Source organism: Astatotilapia calliptera, chromosome 2, assembly GCF_964374335.1.
Source record: "Astatotilapia calliptera chromosome 2, fAstCal68.1, whole genome shotgun sequence".
NCBI lineage: Eukaryota > Metazoa > Chordata > Actinopteri > Cichliformes > Cichlidae > Astatotilapia > Astatotilapia calliptera.
Genome location: NC_137423.1, coordinates 12,299,201 through 12,316,625, shown reverse-complemented (window position 1 = coordinate 12,316,625; position 17,425 = coordinate 12,299,201). Strand labels below are relative to the sequence as shown.

The window sequence follows — 17,425 nt, the reverse complement described above, 5'->3', positions numbered from 1 at the left end:
ATGTGATCAGCGAGACTCAATGATTTGGTCTTTTTTTTAACAGCTGTATATAACTGTGGCCATGTGAGTTTATGAATGGTGCACTTATTTTTTTTAAAGATATTTTCAAACTGATCAGTGAATTCATTTTGCGTATTTTGCCCCCACATTTTTTTTTAATTAGCTTCCTTTTTTAAGCATCATTTTTCCTTCAACCAGCTTTCAATTACTCCTACGTTTTTTGGCATTTTTTTCTCATTTCTGAGACATTTTGCATGGAATGTGATATCTACGTTGCGTTACCTGAGGTGTAAGACGTCCGTATCTATCCTCTTGTAGGTGGAGCGTCGTCAAGCACCCAGCTGGAGAAGGGGGCCGGACATAAAAGACTGCCTTAAGACAAAACTAAAGACACAAAGAGCATCTAAAGCTTCTTTTTTTTTTCCTCCTTGAATTTACAAAAAGAAAACCGATTCAGTCCTCAAGCTTTTTCTGTCTCTGCTTCAGTTCTGAGGATTTTTTCTCTTCCCTCCTTGCCTGTGGTGGTTGTGAACTGCTTTTTTTGCTTCATGTTTCACTTCGTACAAGTTCCCATCGAGGAGAATCAAAAAACAAAAACCTGATTAAAGAAATATTTTTTGGTTGGAGAAATTTTCCCGAATAACGAGGAGTTAATCATCTTTGGTTCCTCTGGGATCTTTTTTTTTGTTTTTGTCCCTCCTCATCCTCGGTAGGTCACTTTTTGGGGAGCGGATTTGTACCTTTTCGCCTACGCTGCACTGTTCTCTTTGTGGATGTAACTGACGCCTAAGTGGACTCGTCACGATCGCAGTGGATTATTGGCCTTTTGTGGGTTTTTGCTCTTGTCGCCTCTTTTTATCAGCTGGTTTGAAGCTTCTTTTCTGTGTGAGAACTACACATTGTTTCCCAAAACTCACATTTTATGGGCCATATTTGAACTTTATTGACCTTTCTCCAAAAGTTGATTCTGTTCATCTGGACATAGCGTTTTGTGGGAGAAAAGTTTCGTCACTCATCCAAGTGACTTCTTCAGTCTCAGCTGACTGCAGGTTCCCCCAATCTTATAAATGGCTCGTCTAGCACAGCACAAGAAGTCTAAGACCAGGCAACAAAGGAAGTTTGACTTACTTGTTGTACGTCGGAAACCACCACAAAATATGGAGAGTGTCCTCAGTGACCAGAAGAGACAAGGATGCAACACCGAGGATGTGGATAAGTGGGTGAAGAATTTGTCTGACAGACAGCTCACCAAAACAAAGAAAAACATCCTTGCTAAAGGGTTGGATTTTGCTGTCACACCAAGACAAATCCCACTAGTGGAGCTGATCGCAGCCACAGAAACAGCAATTCGTAACAACAATATTGCAGAAGTGGAAGCAGAGCAACTACGGACGAAAGTTTCGGCCTGTCTCAGCAACGCAAAGCCCCCAGCATCCAACATCACCATGGAGGAGAGGAAGGCACTCACATCACTTAGTGATGACAACAACATTATCATCCTTCCAGCAGACAAGGGTAGGTGCACAGTACTGCTAAACCAGAAAAGCTATCATGAGAAAAATTTGTCACAACTCAGTGAGGAAAATACTTATGAGCCCCTGAAACGAGACCAAGGAAGTGGCTACAGGAAGAGGGTGATAGACTGTCTGAAGCAGTTAGAACAAGACAAGGCTATTGACCGGACCTCGCATCACAGGCTATACCCAAGGGAGTCTACACCAAGTCTGTATGGTTTACCGAAAATACATAAACAGGGTGCACCTTTAAGACCGATTGTCTGCATGATCAACTTGGTCACCTATAACATCTCCAAGTTTCTGGCTTCGATCCTCAACCCGCTGGTGGGCAGCTCTGAACACCACATCCAGTTGTTGAGAAGGTGAGAAATGTTATTATGGAGTCAGATGAAACAATGGTCTCGTACGACGTTACATCTCTCTTCACTTGCATCCCAGTCACGGAAGCGTTGGAGGTAGTCCGTAAAAGATTACAGGATGACACCAACCTCAGCAACAGGACCACTCTCAGCATCGACCAAGTGTGTTTGCTTTTGGAACTGTGTCTTCATTCCACCTACTTCACATACAAGGGTCAGTTCTACAGGCAGAAACATGGGTGCGCCATGGGCTCCCCAGTTTCACCCATCGTGGCCAATTTGTACATGGAAGAAGTGGAAAAGATGGCTTTGCTATCCTACCCTGGAACACCACCAAGCCATTGGTTCAGATATGTGGATGACACCTGGGTGAAAATCAAATCTCAGGACATACTACATTTCACGGATCACATTAACTCGGTGGACCGACACCGTCACCAGGGAGGATATGAAAAGTGGCAGGTTAGCCTTCTTAGACTGTGAAATTTCCATCAGTAATTTGGGACATCTAAAAGCTGACGTGTACCGTAAACCTACACATACGGATCAGTATTTAAGGTTTGACTCTCATCATCCACTGGAGCACAAACTGGGTGTCATCAGGATGCTACAACACAGAGCGAACACCATCCCCACTGACACAGCGGCCAGGGAGGCAGAAGAACAGCACATCAAGAAGGCCCTGAGTAAATGTGGTTATCCCAGCTGGACTTTTGTCAAAGCTGGAAAGGCACCTAAAGAAAGCTCCAGCCGATCCAGGAGAGAAGGACAACCGCTGCCCAAGCGAAAACCTGTAGTGATCCCATATGTGTCAGGAATATCAGAGCAGTTAAGATGCATTTTTTCTAAACACTGGGTCTCTGTGGCTTTTAAACCCCAAAACACGCTGTGCCAAAAACTGGTCCACCCCAAGGATCGGGTCCTCCAACACAAACAGAGTAACATAGTGTACGCTGTTAAGTGCCAGGAGGATTGCCATGATTTATACATCAGGGAAACCAAACAACCTTTGGCGAAGCGGATGGCACAACACAGAAGAGCTACCTCGTCAGGCCAGGACTCTGCAGTCTATTTACACCTACAGGCCAGTGGACACTCTTTCAATGATGAGGATGTACACATCCTGGACAGGGAGGAACGCTGGTTTGAGCGCGGAGTCAAGGAGGCCATTTACGTGAAAAGGGAAAGACCATCTCTGAATCGAGGAGGGGGCCTAAGGGTACATCTGTCACCATCTTACAATGCTGTGATTGCAGCCATTCCCTAACTCTCTGTGAATGGTACTCATAGCCATTGATCAGTGGGCTTTGGTCAGTGGGTTTTGGTCAGTGGTTGTTGATCAATGGTCATGAGAATTTGCATAATTACGATTAAGGAACTGACCTCCCAGCCCATTGTTCCTTCAGTGGGCTGGTTTCAGTCATTATGCAAATGAACTGTTTATAAGACTGGGGAAACCTGCAGTCAGCTGAGACTGAAGAAGTCACTTGGATGAGTGACGAAACGTTTCTCCCACAAAACGCTACATTCAGATGAACAGAGTCAACTTTTGGAGATTTACTTTCCTGGATGATTGAGAATGCATCAAGAAGATTTATTGACCTTTGTTTCCTTTTTCTGTAGCCCCCGTGCCTGGAGTTGATGAGTGACAGTCAGGGTTCGGAGGACAGGGTGATTGGCAGATAATCAGCCAACCTGCTTTCTCTCACAGGCCGACAGAAAGGCTTGTCAGGGTGGACAGAAACTCACTCCTGCCACTTCACTTCCTTTATAATTGATTTAGAATTGACTGGCCACACTCTTACATTCAGATGTCCTCTTGTTTGTCTTGTAAACTGGAGTCAGATGATAAAATGAAAATCAGTTTAATCTATGTTTCCAGTGTAGAAGTTGCGCCGAGCTCAGAGACTGAAAGCTGGAGAAAACTGCTGCATGAAGAAGAAAGGAAAAAGACGATGCATTCATTCATTTTTTTATTCAGGTTACTGATAAAGTTACAGGTCATTAGGTTAAAATTCAGAGAAAAATAAAACAAATCTTTGTATAATTACAAATTTACTAGAATTTATTGATTCTTTCTTCTTTTTTGCACATTCAATTTCTGTTTTATCAAATGAGACATTTTTAGTAAAGTCAATGGACTTATTTGAAGTTTATGAGCATTTTCTTATAATTGGTTGATGAATTCCTGAAAAACCTTTCGATGGAATTAAAACAGCAGCTTTGTTCTGCTTCCGGTTGCTGTGCTGAGCAAACGCCATCATCCTGTATCTAAAACCAGAACTATTATTATTATCTAAAGAACTACAAGCACCAAAAGATAACTGATAACTTTATCATAGTATATACTGTGTCGCAATACATAAATATTCAGACGCGATCATTCTGTCGTGATCTCTCTGTTTAAAGTCTGCTGCTGCTCCATATCCAAACCACAGTCAGCTCCACGTCCTCCTTTACCCCTCCTGTCCAAAAAAGCTCATTTTAACAACAAATAGCTTGGAGATTTCCTTTTTTTTAGGCCATTTAAGATTTAACTGCCAGTGAATCCTGTCATTCAGGCAGTTAGACTCCTTATCGACCTGTTAATCAAATCATTAACGACTGAAGCTCTTATTGACCTGCCAATCAGAGCTTTTCTTTCTTGTATCTTCCAGTAAATAGACTTGTGTAGGACTCAGCTGGTTGGTTGGTTAGTGCTACAGCTTAGTAACAAATGAATAACAGCCGAAAACCAGGATTATTTGTTTGTAAGTACAAAAGTGTGTTTATTCTGACTTATAGCGGTATGTTTATGGGATATAAAGTTGTAAAATGGTGTATGAATTTGAATATTTGTAGTGATCACTGGTTTGCTGTAGAAATCCAACAGAGCAGCTCAGTGGCTTGCTACTGTACCTGTGAATGTACTTTGTATTCAGAGGTTTTTATTAAAATAAATAAGTGCTGATATCATGTACCGCAGCTTTACTTTCTCTTTTCATCTGTTTTCTGCACGTCTGAAGCCAAAAGCAACACACACACACACACACACAGAAAGTTTGCTCTTGTTCCTGAGCACCTTGTATGAGACACCTTAACGTATCTATTTTCACGGGAGACCTCAGCGGGGATATCATATTGACTTTGCTTCCAAAGTTTTAATTGCACAATTATGTATCATCTCAAGCTGCTTGATTATTGATCGTGGAAAGCATAAACATGTTTGCAGTGTTGATGAGTAAACCCTCTCTAATGAGCCTGCACTCAGTAAACTAGCTCATGTTTCTACATGACTGTTGTGGAATCTAAAGTAAGGCCCAATCTTCTTAAACCTTTCCGAAATATTGATGATTATCCCTAACTTATTGACTTCAGTAGAAGGCATCACCCCAGAGAGTGTGCTGAAATGTTTCTCCTCCTTCTAAGTGAAAGGCGTGAGTTCTCACACCAGTACAAAGACGGGGAACTGTCCGCATCGGTCTCATCAAGTTAAAAGAATTTCAGCTGATGCGAAGATCCAACAATGAGCTGGTTTAAGTTAGATCAACAGGTTCAGTCAACTCAAGAATTTTCCCACCATTAGTTGCACTTCAAGAAAAACTCATGGTGCAGTAATCTGAATATTTGGTGTCAGTGCAACACTGACTCCATTCTTTGAGGGTTGTGATGCTCAGTGGCGTGTCTAGAAAATTTTTGTTGGGGGGGCCAGGTAGGGGCACAGATTTGGAGAAGGGTGGCATATTTAATTGGCAGATAATGTTTTAAAAAAAAATTCTACCAACCCTTAACCATAATTCAATAATCCTATAAACCTAATAACCAAATGCACTTTTAACTCTTATTAGAATGAGATTTTAACCACTACGGTGCAAAGTTTTTAGATACTGCGTTGATAAAGTACAAGAGATACAATCAGTGCTTTGTCAGTGTTTACTCAGCATTCAAGGACAGCAATATTTACATAGTATTTTTACTGACATATAGTGCACATATGTTTTGGGCAAAAACATTTTTGAAAATTAAAATACGAACATCGGTAACAAACAATTGACAAATTAGCCAATGCCAATGCAAAACTTTATCTGCCTGTTAAAAAAAGAAGATAAGCTTCTCACAAACTGGTGTTTGATTTTGAAACAGGAAAAAAGTGGGGAAACAACTGAAAAGACTAACATTTGAATGAAACCTGAAAGCAAGTAAATACTTTCTATGCTGCCTTATCGTAAACTTTGGTAATATTGATAAAGAACAAGACTGGCTGATGATAAAATACAGTCAGCTGGCATGGTGACACTGCCAGTATTAACCTGCAGGGCTGGACTGGGACAAAAAAATTGGGCATTTTTACTACAGACCGACCCACCAGGTAGTAAAGCCATAAAGACTTTGAATGAAAACAAATGCTGTTGTGACAGTGATGTACAGTCTTGTTGGTATATGTATGATTTCTATACATTTTACGTCAGATAAAAACTTTGGTTGTAAGATTTAGATAATTATTTAATAAAAACTAGGTATTTTAAATGAGAATAAGAAAGAAAAGTATTTCTTTGTGCCCACCTTTCCCTGTTAATGCCCTACCTGGCCCCCTGGCAAAACTTTGCTAGACCCGCCCCTGCACAGTTACCAGCTGTCTGCTACATAAAAAAGGATCCTGGTGTTATTTGTCTCTCAGAAACAGTTCATAACTTCCCTTCAACTCATTCATGTCACCTAAAAGGTAAACCTGTTTCTCCATCACCTGTTCAGCTCTGATGGTTCAGTAAGGACATCTCCTGGTTTCATCTTCATGTTTCCCTCTCACCACATATCTAAACAGACATCATGACCAGCAGCTTTACAGCTGTGGCTCCAGCAAACATCAGCTGATACTAGAAATGAATATTAAATACATTCTAACAACAGCCGATCAAGCTTAAACGTGCTGCTGTTGTTTAGCGCAACATCTGCTGGTTTCCTCTTTCTGGCGCAAAGTGGGCGATAAACAAGAGAGAAAAGCCGATCAGCTGATCATTGATCAGTTTCATGATTGAAGTAGCAACAGGAGAGGGAGGGGGGGAGAATGAGAGAAGAGGCAGCTGTGCAGCATAAAGACAGAATAACTCCAGCATTGTGTCTTTTTCCATTCTAGCTAAAGTCCGGGACAAACTGCGTCTCTTCTCAGCTCAATACGAAACGTGTAATATTTTCTCTGAATGAGGGACCATTCCATTTTTTTAAGGAGCCGTTGGCAACTCTACTAACCTTATGAATAAAATAAAGTTCACTATCAGTAACATCATAGCACCCACCCAGCTGTATAAAAACTCCGTCAAACTGGCTAGAACGCAGTATGAGTTATTGCAACTGACAGTAAAAAGTCAGCAACATGAAAATAAACTCCACCTAAACTTGGTTTATATCTGACCCAGATAGACTGCAGGTCATAACTTCTTAGCTGAAGTTCAGTTCACCTGACACTCGGACTGGTGGCTGCTTCGGGGCTCTCCTCCTGCCTCCCCTTCCCTCATCCACCTGTTGCCTCTGTGGAAGCCCCGTCATAGCCACCACCAAACAACGGAGTTATTTCTACACATCGACCTGCATCTGGCCAATCCACCACCTCTCATTGTTCATGCCATTACAAAAAAAATAAAAAACAAGTCACTGGGGATATGCCCGGTATGCCCGATGGCCAGTCCAGCTATGTTAACCTGCAACCAAATCTGCAGCTCCATACAGCAATGTTACGACTTAGATTACATCTTATAACTCATAACTCTTATGTTAGCTGCCCTCAGTAGCATACTGTCTGAAATATTCCACAGCTGCAATAATTCTTTAAGTGTTATTTTTTCCTTGGTATTCTAATTTCACCGAAGTTTACTAAACTCAACAAACTTAATATTACTTACCGGGACATTTATTCTGTCCTCATTTTCTTTCACCGAAAAATTGTTTCCTGCAGTGCCATCTTTCGCGCTTGGCTCTCCTACCTTTGCTAACGTGATGCGCATAGCGCAGAAGCGATGCTGCATTCACTTACACTCGGATATCTGAGCGTCACCGTGAAAACATAATCGGACATTTGATATTTGATTGAATTTTATTGTTTTGCCTTTGGGGTGGCACCTGGGGTGGCCAGTCTGGTTTGGGGGGTGGCCTGTGCCCCCCCAGGCCACCCCGCTGGACACGCCATTGGTGATGCTGCGCTGTAGGGTATTGTTTCATGTACCACATGACTGTGAGGGATAGAGATGGACTAGCTCGTCGTTAACGTGGCCCATTGGTTCATAAAGAATCGACCACTGGGGCTCATGCTTGATATAGACCCGTTCTTTGACCTTAACTTTCAGTGTTTGTTCTGGCAATTGAACAGTTTTTAAGAATAAACTCAGAGGATCAAAGGTCAAAGGATGTGAAATGCAAACATTTCCGAGCGTTCAAATTGACCTGGAGATGAAAAGAAAAGGACAGCGACTCAGAGCGCTTAGTCTTTTTTTATCAGTATAATTAAATATCATGCAGTCACTGAGGCTTCACCGCAGTGAAAATAGCTTCGTGTGTGTGTGTGCGCGGCTGTGCGTGTGTGAAGTTTCTGTGAAATGTGTGTCGTTGCAAACTTTTTGAAGTTTGTGTCTGCTCACTCAGGTACGCTGCTGTCATTTTCTGACTAATTTTCTCCTTCAGTGACAGCTCTACACCTGGTTACACACACGCGCACAAACGCACACACCCCTCTGAGCCCATATACGTGAGCTGCTGTCACTTGGACTATGTGACTAAATTTCTATCAGCTATACTGTGCCTGTGGGTGCACAGTTGAGTATTCTAGCTGACTTTAACCTGTTGAGAATCCAGAGATTTGAACCCGAGTGGGGTCACTGATCTCCTGAACTCTGGTCCACCTATCGTAGGTGCTGTTTACCTTCAGCTCAGGTCAGAAAAAAGAATGACAAGCAGTAGATTTATCAGCCGTAAGCCGTCCACACCTTTGCACAGGTCACTGACATCCACGAGTTTTAGGTCTGTGGTATGCAAAACGTGCAAAATAGTTTTTTCCCTGTTTTAGATCAAACAGATGCCATGAAAAGATTCATATTATATTTTTTAAATGTCTTTCCCTGAACATGAAGGCAGTTTTGCACCAGTCTTATGTTACTGTAGGCTCTTTATAAAACACCTGCAGGAGGCTGTTTTGGTGATTTAAAATAGAACTAAAGTTTCGCGTCTGGATGAGGACAAACTGCACTTTCCTTACAGGTCACACTCATATTACATTAGATTGGAATGAATCATTTTCAGCACAGAACTGAATATAATTAGTTAGTAAATAGACATGTTTTTATATACTAATAGAAGCCAATAAAGTAAATAAAGCTGAAAACTGGACGTTTTTGGAAAACAGTACATGTAAAAATATGTCGGGAGTCTCAAAGATTTGTATATTTTTCTCATGTACTGTGGAGCTTTGCTTCTCACCGGTTTTACACACCAAGCACATTGTAAACAAAATGACAGGAAATTCAGAATTTTTCAGATCTGAATTTGTCCTGTAACGTACATATGCACCAAAAAAATGCACTGAAAAAAAAGAAAGAACTAGAGTCGACATGAAGCTTGTCCTGATGTTTCTAAAGAAGAATAGCTAGAAACTGAATCTCTGGATACACCCAGTTCTCAGGAGAAGGCAGCGGCAGGGAGATTTTCAGGAGTTGAAGCTGTTTCACGGCCGCTTTCGTCCGTACTTCAGGATGCCGGTGGGGCAGTTTGAGCTGAGGAAGCAGAGAAATAATTTCAGAGAGTAAATAACCTCGAGCAGCACCTAGCTGTGTGTCTGAGGTCAAATAGGATTTCCATCATCAGTGCACTTGTTCCCAAATGCTGTGGCCTGATTGGTCAGGTCTGGTTATTTGCAAACAAAAATCTAACTTGGTCAGAAAAAATAAGCACTGCAAGGTCATCCTGTGAAATTTGGCTGCATTAAGAATATGCGAGTCCGAAATATATTTAAAACGCAAACTTTACGGGTCCGGTGTCTGAAGAACTTTACACCATGAATAAGCCTCAGCTATAAAAGCTCGATGAAGCTGTAAATATTACATATTCCATGTATTCCACATGCATGATGGTTTCTGTGGCTGGTTCTGTACAAAAGAGCATCAGCGCATGTTCTCCCTCAGTTATTACATAACAGGAGCTAAAATTTACATAATTATCTAGCCAACCAAAAGTGACAACCATATGTGGTTTGGCCTTTCGACACACTCAGCTGGAAAAGCCACGTTATCTCTCTGTAGACTCTCACCATTTGTTGAGCTACCGCTGGTATACTGGCCTGTGATTGGCTCAGCTGTTTCCATCCAGTAATCTGACTAGCTGAGAGCAAAATGAATCTCCACTGCACCTTTGAATGTAGCACCAGCGAACTCACACAAACCAGAATCGCACGTGCACCCAAGATCTGCCGCTTTGCACGAGCCACTCTCTCTCTTTTTTTCTTCTTTTTTTTTACCTCGACAACCGAGGCTTGTGATCTTGCAAGTCGAGCGTGTGAAAAAGACCAGGATTAATCAGTTTACCGCCCCACCAGAGAGAGGACACGCTGCCTTAATAAATAAATATGAATAAGCTTGTAGAGTTTGGAACAGACCATTAAAAAGTCAGAGAGAACATGGACCAAAGTGAAGCTCGAGGTGTGTTTGGGTTCAAGTGAGAGGATCAAGGAGATGTCACAAGTCGCTTTTGGATCAGATCCAATTATGTGAGGCTGATAGCGGCGTGTATGTGTGTGTGTCGCCCTGGAAGTCTTTCAGAGTGTGGTCGTCTTACCTTATCTTTTGTGGTAAATAGACTGCTAAAGATGCCGTGCGTGGTTTTTTTGTGTGCGTGTGAGAACCAGTCCATACTTGGTGCCGCTGTTATATTTTAATTAAAGCCGAACAGCAGCCTTAATTACTGCCATGATAAACAACACCTCTCTCTCTCTCTCTCTCTCTCTCTCTCTCTCTCTCTCTCTCTCATCAAAGCACCGACAAAGCTTCCTCAGATGTACACACACACACACACACACACACTCAAAGCCTGCGGTTGGTCTCGGTGGTGCAGCAGAACTGTGTTTATGGCTGTTAATGAAAACTGAGGCCAGAGTCCCAGAATCCCAACGCTAATCACCATCTAACTCTCTGGACAGGAGAGGATGGAGGGAGAGAGAGATGAAGGGTGGGAGATGGAGTTTTTAGAGACCACGACACATGAGCGTGTTCATGTCTGTACGTGTAGAAACAGATAAAAAGTGGCGGTGCAGTCATCCGTCAATTTGCTATGATTACTCTGCTCGCATGTATTGCAAGCGTCTGCTCGGATTACTCATCTTGTGGGGACCCGTCTTCCTTCTGAGGACGAAAATGTAAAGATCCCACAACTCAATCACTCTTGTTTACAATAGTTAAGATGAAGGCTAAGTTTAAACAAGCAGTAGTTATGGCTAAGGGCAGCGTTAAGTCCTCTGAAGTGATGGAAGCAAAACTGTGTGTGTGTGTGTGTGTGTGTGTGTGCGTGCGTGCGTGCGTGCGTGCGTGCGTGCGTGCGTGCGTGTGTGTGTGTACGTGTGTTTATGTGTGTGTTGGTGCAGAATGACAAAGGAAAAGTCTAAAAAAGTCATGAGCTCTGCAAGCATGGATTCAGCTGTGCATGTAGGTAGTGTTTGTGAGCCACTTTGCAATTTCCCTTCAGTTTTATTCATAAAGTATGATTTTAAATCAACAGTCACTTTTGATTCTTCGATAAACACACCATTAGAGAACGAACCCTAGCAAACTTGTTGGTGACAGTGGGGAGGAAAAACACGTTTTGTGTGTAACGGCCTTTAGAGTTAGGTGAAATGTTTCAGTGGACCATTTCACCTATCACCTTGGGTTTGGTGAGGTCTGAGGCAGGACTAATGTAAGGATTATGTTGCAAGACAAAAGGTCATCACAGTGTTTGCATGCAGGGTTAATATATTTATGCACTGTTTTCAGGTGTTAGCTGTGGATGAGAAATTAGCACTTTGCAGAATGTGAGGCCCTGCTCTGCTGTTTCCACACAGAGAATCTGAAAATAACCCAGAACAGAGAGTTTATTAACCACACACAGACTCACTGAGCTCAAACAGGCTGGAGAAAATGGACCTTATAAAGAGACACGAGCGCCCAGAGAGCACTGCGAGTCTGAGTGGAGAGGGCAGCTGGGAAACACTGAGATGTACTTCCTCCTCTGAGACAAATATTCCTCGTGGCAGGAAGTAGTTTTTCCTCACATTTCCACATTTCAATGACAGAAAAAATTTTATTGCCCAAAGCAAAACTACGAGTTTAATTTACTTCATCTCATACGCTCTACCACACATTACATACCACAAATAAGTGCTATCCTTCTTACTCCACATACAGTATAAACAAATAACCATCTGTAACCTGTTAACTGACGCCACGCTGCGTTTCATCGTGGCAAAATGTCTTCCTGGAGACACCCACTGTGGCAGGAATGATCACAAAGGCTGAGTGCTTTGGCCGGTGATTATATGTCTGACTGTGGACACATTTGGTCCTCAGTGAGACGCAGCAACACTTCACTGGTGTGTAGTTCAGATCAAAATGATTGTGTTGATTTTAAACATAATAAATGGGCCTGTGGCTGTTATCCACTTTATTCCTTCTCACCTTTTTAAATGATATTGGTGGCGTGGCTGGTGTGATTCCATCACTTTGTCTTGGTTAGCCTTAATTAAAAAAAACCTCCAGCTTCGTCTTGTTGTTGTTGTACAAATACGTTGATTGGATGTGAAAATTCATCTATGAGATCGCTTCTGTGCAATAGCTGACTGAAGCACCAGTCTTTGGAGCCTTTGATCAGTTTGCATAGATGACATCCTTTTCATTTTATATCGTATTATTATATCTTGAATCTGGAACCATTTGTATTTATTGAAGTCATCAGGTGGGTATATCATGCATCACATTGTAATGACAGAAAAGGGAAGCAGCTAAAGTTTTACATCGCCCTTTTTTTTAACAGCAGGAGCTGTTTTGTTGCTCTGGTAGGAAATGATTTAAAATGATTTAACACCTTTTAAATCATGATGCTCCGTAATGTCAAATTGTGGCATTGTGCCATAAACGTGACATGGCTGCTAAATACAGCTGGACCTAAAGGTCATTAACGGTATAACATAACGTGAACCTGCCTTATACATTTAGAAGCAATTTATACTTTCCTTGCCTGAAGAGGGCAACCTTCTCAGGCCTAAATCACCCGTATTGCGTCTTCATGTTGAGACTGTTTGTATTGTAATGCAGATATAAATCATGTTGCTTTGGCAGTAATGTTCCTCGGTTTGGATGCCAAAAACAAGATGTGATTGGATCGAACCGAGGTCACGATTTCAAACCCATTTCTAATAAAAAAAAATTCTTCGACTGAATTTGTGGATGAAGAACTTCTGAGACTGTAAAGTATCGTCTGCTACATTCTTTCAAAGCTCAACCAGACTGTTTCTGTTAGCAGCAAGCCAGCACACACACACAGAGACACACACCTACAGGTACACACAAACAAAAGAAGACAAAGATACAGAGATTCCAAATAATTACTGAGCCCAGAAGTCTGCAGCAGCATAGAGCCAGCAGTGCTTCAGTGTCTGAGCTGTGTGTACGTGTGCGGTGTGTACCTTAATGAGGAGAAAGAGGGCAGACTGGTTTATAGAGAAAACCTTCCAAATCCCATTACTGCACTGGTTAGTGTGTGTGTGAAGCAGTGCATCATCGTATGTGTACTGGACTGTGTAGTATTAGAAGGTTCTCGTGTGTGTGTGTGTGTATGTGTGTGTGTGTGTGTGTGTGTGTGTGTGTGTGTGTGTGTGTGTGTGTGTGTGTGTGTGTGTGTGTGTGTGTGTGTGTATTTACAGTAAAGTCTCTGTGTTGCGTGTGTGTCCCATTCTGTCCTCAGTAAATAGTGACTTCTCATTAAAGCTTTCCGCTCTGCTGCCGGCGAACGCCGAGTCCTGGTACCTGGATAATCCACTCCCCAACGCGTGCACACACACACGTACACCTACACACACACAATATACAGTATACACATGAACACAAGTCTTACTACCCTGCTAACTTACAGTCCTTACATCAAATCTAACTAACTATCTATCGATATATAAAAACATTAATTAAAAAACAGGGAAAAAGAACTGAGGAAGTTGCAGAGGAGGAGGAATGAAGAAGGAAGAGGAGGAGAAGCAGAGGGAGTGGGTGTATTTGTTGGTTTAATCCTCTCCTATTAGCGGCTCCTCTGTGTGCTGTAAGGATTAGCCTGTTGTCTGAGCTCCAGCAGGTCGGGGAGCAGGGGGCTGTAGCCTCCCCAGCAGCCCAGCCAGGAGCCTCCGACGACGGGCATAGCGACCCACCGCGGGTCCGCTCCTCCCCACCTCCGCCCTTGAGCTCAGAGAGGATTCGGCATTAGTTTGTTTGTTCAGAGCCTGGTGCTGAATAGTCAATGAGGTGATGGATGAGAGTGCGTTTCCCTGGGCAACAGTTTAGAGGCCCTCCCCTCAATTAACCTCTTGGCATGGCTCACATGCACACGCAAAGAAAAATCACACGCGCACGTATTCCGGAGATAACTTGCGCATTGATATGCAAGATCCGAAGTCATACAGCCCATGAACAGACCAGGTCAGGTTGTGGCTGCTGCTCATAATTCACAGCACACAGGCCAATATGCGCACACACATACACACACCAAAATGCGCAGCTTAGCGGAGGATGCTGTATTTACAATTCGGGTCACACAGGCAGAGATAAAAACACACTGAGGCGAACACGGGTCAGTGGTGCTACCGGTGCTTCTAATGCAGAGCACACTCCCACACACACACACTCATGCTCACAAAGTTTGAGGACAAGGCATTACTTGTGATGTTTATAATGCCAAACACACACACGCTGCCCATTCACAAGACAGTAGATAAGCTGTAAAGGAAACAACAGGGGATGAAACCTGCCTGAACTTCATGTTTCAAAAATGTTTTACATTTGTTTAGCTGCTTTTGTGTGATTTACGTCTGCCATGTAAGAGGACAGCTGAGCCGTGCCTTTGGTGTAAATTCAGGCTGATATTAACTTTGTATAACCCGAAGCATCTGATTGGTGCATTAATGGGTGTGGTTGAGCCTGTGAGGCAAAACGAAGGGAGAGAAAGTGGGTGATGGACTGCAAACGGCACGCAGGCAGGCCAGCTTTCACATCACATTATATCACCCCACTGTGTTTATGTGTGTGTGGGATGGTTTGAGGAGATGTGCATGAGTGTATACATGCATTAAAATGTTTCTGTGTGTAGTTTTGTGAAGAAAGGGGAAAGGGTTAGGGGACATGACTGTGTGTCTGCTGCATGACTGTGTGCGTGCGTGTGTGTGTGTCCAGGGGGAAGATCTTCTTCTGCTCCAGTTATAGCGGTCAGACACCAGCACAGTCCTCCACGGTCCACTTCCTGTCCATTTCCTGTTGACCTCTGACCCCTGCTGGATGAGTTGAGGTCCTGAGGGTTGTATGGTTGGTGTGTGAGTGTATGTGTGTAAAGGAGGTTTTTCAGATAAATAAAATAAACAAAAGCACAAAAATATGCCCATGTGAGTGCGATATCACGTATGCGATGATTTAATATTATCTGTATACATTTCCTAATACATCATAATCCATAAGTCACTGGGCTCCACTCTGTGGGATTAAACTATTAAAAGCACATTAGTGAGCCGCAGTTTGGCACTGGGTGGCATGTTCCTTCATTAGCATAAACACACGCTGTTATACACACCCCGTACTCGCTAGAGCAACAAATGTGAATTAAAATGCAGCTGAAAACAGCCCCAGTAACATTTGTTTGAGTAACCCTACTTACTCAAATAGATGCGTGTTAGGCTGTTTTAAGGATATTGTTTGAAGGAAGGGACTTTTTTAAAGTACCTTCTCCTGGCTCTTTGCCTTATTTATGCTATTACAATGCAATATGCTTATAATAAAGCATCTGCAGCCCCATTTTAAAAGAGAATCGACAGACTATTAAGGCATAACATTAAAACTCGTGCTTAACATTGTGTAGGACCTCCTTGAGCCACCAGAGCAGCTATGACCTATTGGAGGAAGAATGTGGCACATTTGCATGCTGTGATGTTTTGCACCCAATAATGACACGTGAGAGATCCCTGGTTTGATCCTGGAAGGTTACCAGCAGAAAAATCTGTCAAATCAAACATGTAGAGCTGCCCACTGTGGCGACCCCTTGTGGTAAGCAAGTAAAAAATAGCTTTCTAGGGTATTTAGCTTATTCAGTCTTAGCTTTTGGAGGTCTCTGTACTCTGAGGAGTGAACCTGTGTATACAACTCGTAATGTTTTGTGATGGTAATGTCACTTATGTTGCGTTCATGTGGCTGTACTGCAGTGATGCTCCCAGTGTTCTGGTTTAGCTAGTACCTGATTAAGACTCCTGTAGTAATTAATGGCTCCCAGTCAGTGTTCAATTGGTTAAACCAGTGTTCCTGTCCAGAAACTATTTAATCTTCCCTCACGTCATTTCAAAATGTTTGAAATTTAAAAAATCAAATCAAACTGTTCAGATTTCACGGTGCAGCAGATGGTCCTGTGGGTTTCGTGGACTGAGCTTGTCTTGGATGCTCAGTTGGATCTGGGTGGGTTGGAGGCTGGATCAACACTTTGAGCTCTTCTTCATGTTCTTTTGAACCACTGCTGGGCAGCTTTTGTAGCACGGTGCTGCACACGGTCCTGCTGGGGGAATGCCTTTGCTCCAAACCAGCACACTCCCTCAGGACAAAGTTCAAGTTGATGTCAAACTAACATCCACGTGAACGTTTGCCAGAAGAGCATGGCAAAGTGAGGAGCAGGCCAGTAACAAATGCTCTTGCATTTCTATTTTAGCCTGTTTTACACTGAATCAGTTTGTGCTTTAAGGTCATGGGGTCAGGTGAGATACATACGTGTACATGTGAGCTGATGTTCTTCTCGCTCTATGCCATCCAAACATATTTTTTTCTTTTCCATGCTGGGTTCTGTTACAAACATCTGCATTGCTCTACGATTGTGACCGGACTAATCACAGTTTACAGCACCTAGTCTTGTGATGTGTTTGCTTTGTATCCCCTTTGCTCTAAATTGCCCTCCTTTCTTCTGTGTATTATTTGGAGGATACAGCGATTTTCTGTCTTAGCAATTATTGATTAGTCTTTGGCAGAAAATTCAGTCCATTCCTTGTCTCCTTTTTATAACAAAGATGTCACACGTGCTGGTTTCAGCTTTTTGGATGTCTTCTTTTCTCAGTTTGATGTCATTATGAAATGATTCTTTTGGTTTTTACCACCTTTTTCTGTTTTTTTTTTACATTTCATAGTCGAGACATGGATTCATTGAGAAAATAAGCAGCAACCTTAACTTTGCACTTTTGTACTCCTGGTTTCCTGCTCTTTAAGGATCCCGCAGTAGCAGGCTACAGCGTACAGTATCCCAGTCGTCCATTATTATTCCCAGTTGCTCTGCTCC

General features: G+C 42.6%; 1 protein-coding gene across 6 annotated transcripts in view; it reads left to right on the top strand.

Moving 5' to 3' along the window:
* LOC113032114 (protocadherin-1-like) overlaps positions 1-17,425 on the top strand; it is a 281,958-nt gene that overhangs the window by 163,415 nt on the left and 101,118 nt on the right. The window contains exons 5-6 of one of the 6 annotated variants that reach the window (XR_013911010.1): positions 319-885; positions 3,500-4,835. The exons of 4 other annotated variants lie outside the window; for them this stretch is intronic. Coding sequence is in view for 1 of the 2 variants with exons in the window: in XM_026184803.2 (XP_026040588.2) it covers positions 319-377 (59 nt within the window). In the remaining variant the exon portion in view is untranslated. Of the gene's footprint in view, positions 1-318; positions 4,836-17,425 lie in introns of those variants that run through there. One more of the 6 variants, XM_026184803.2, reaches the window with a different exon arrangement.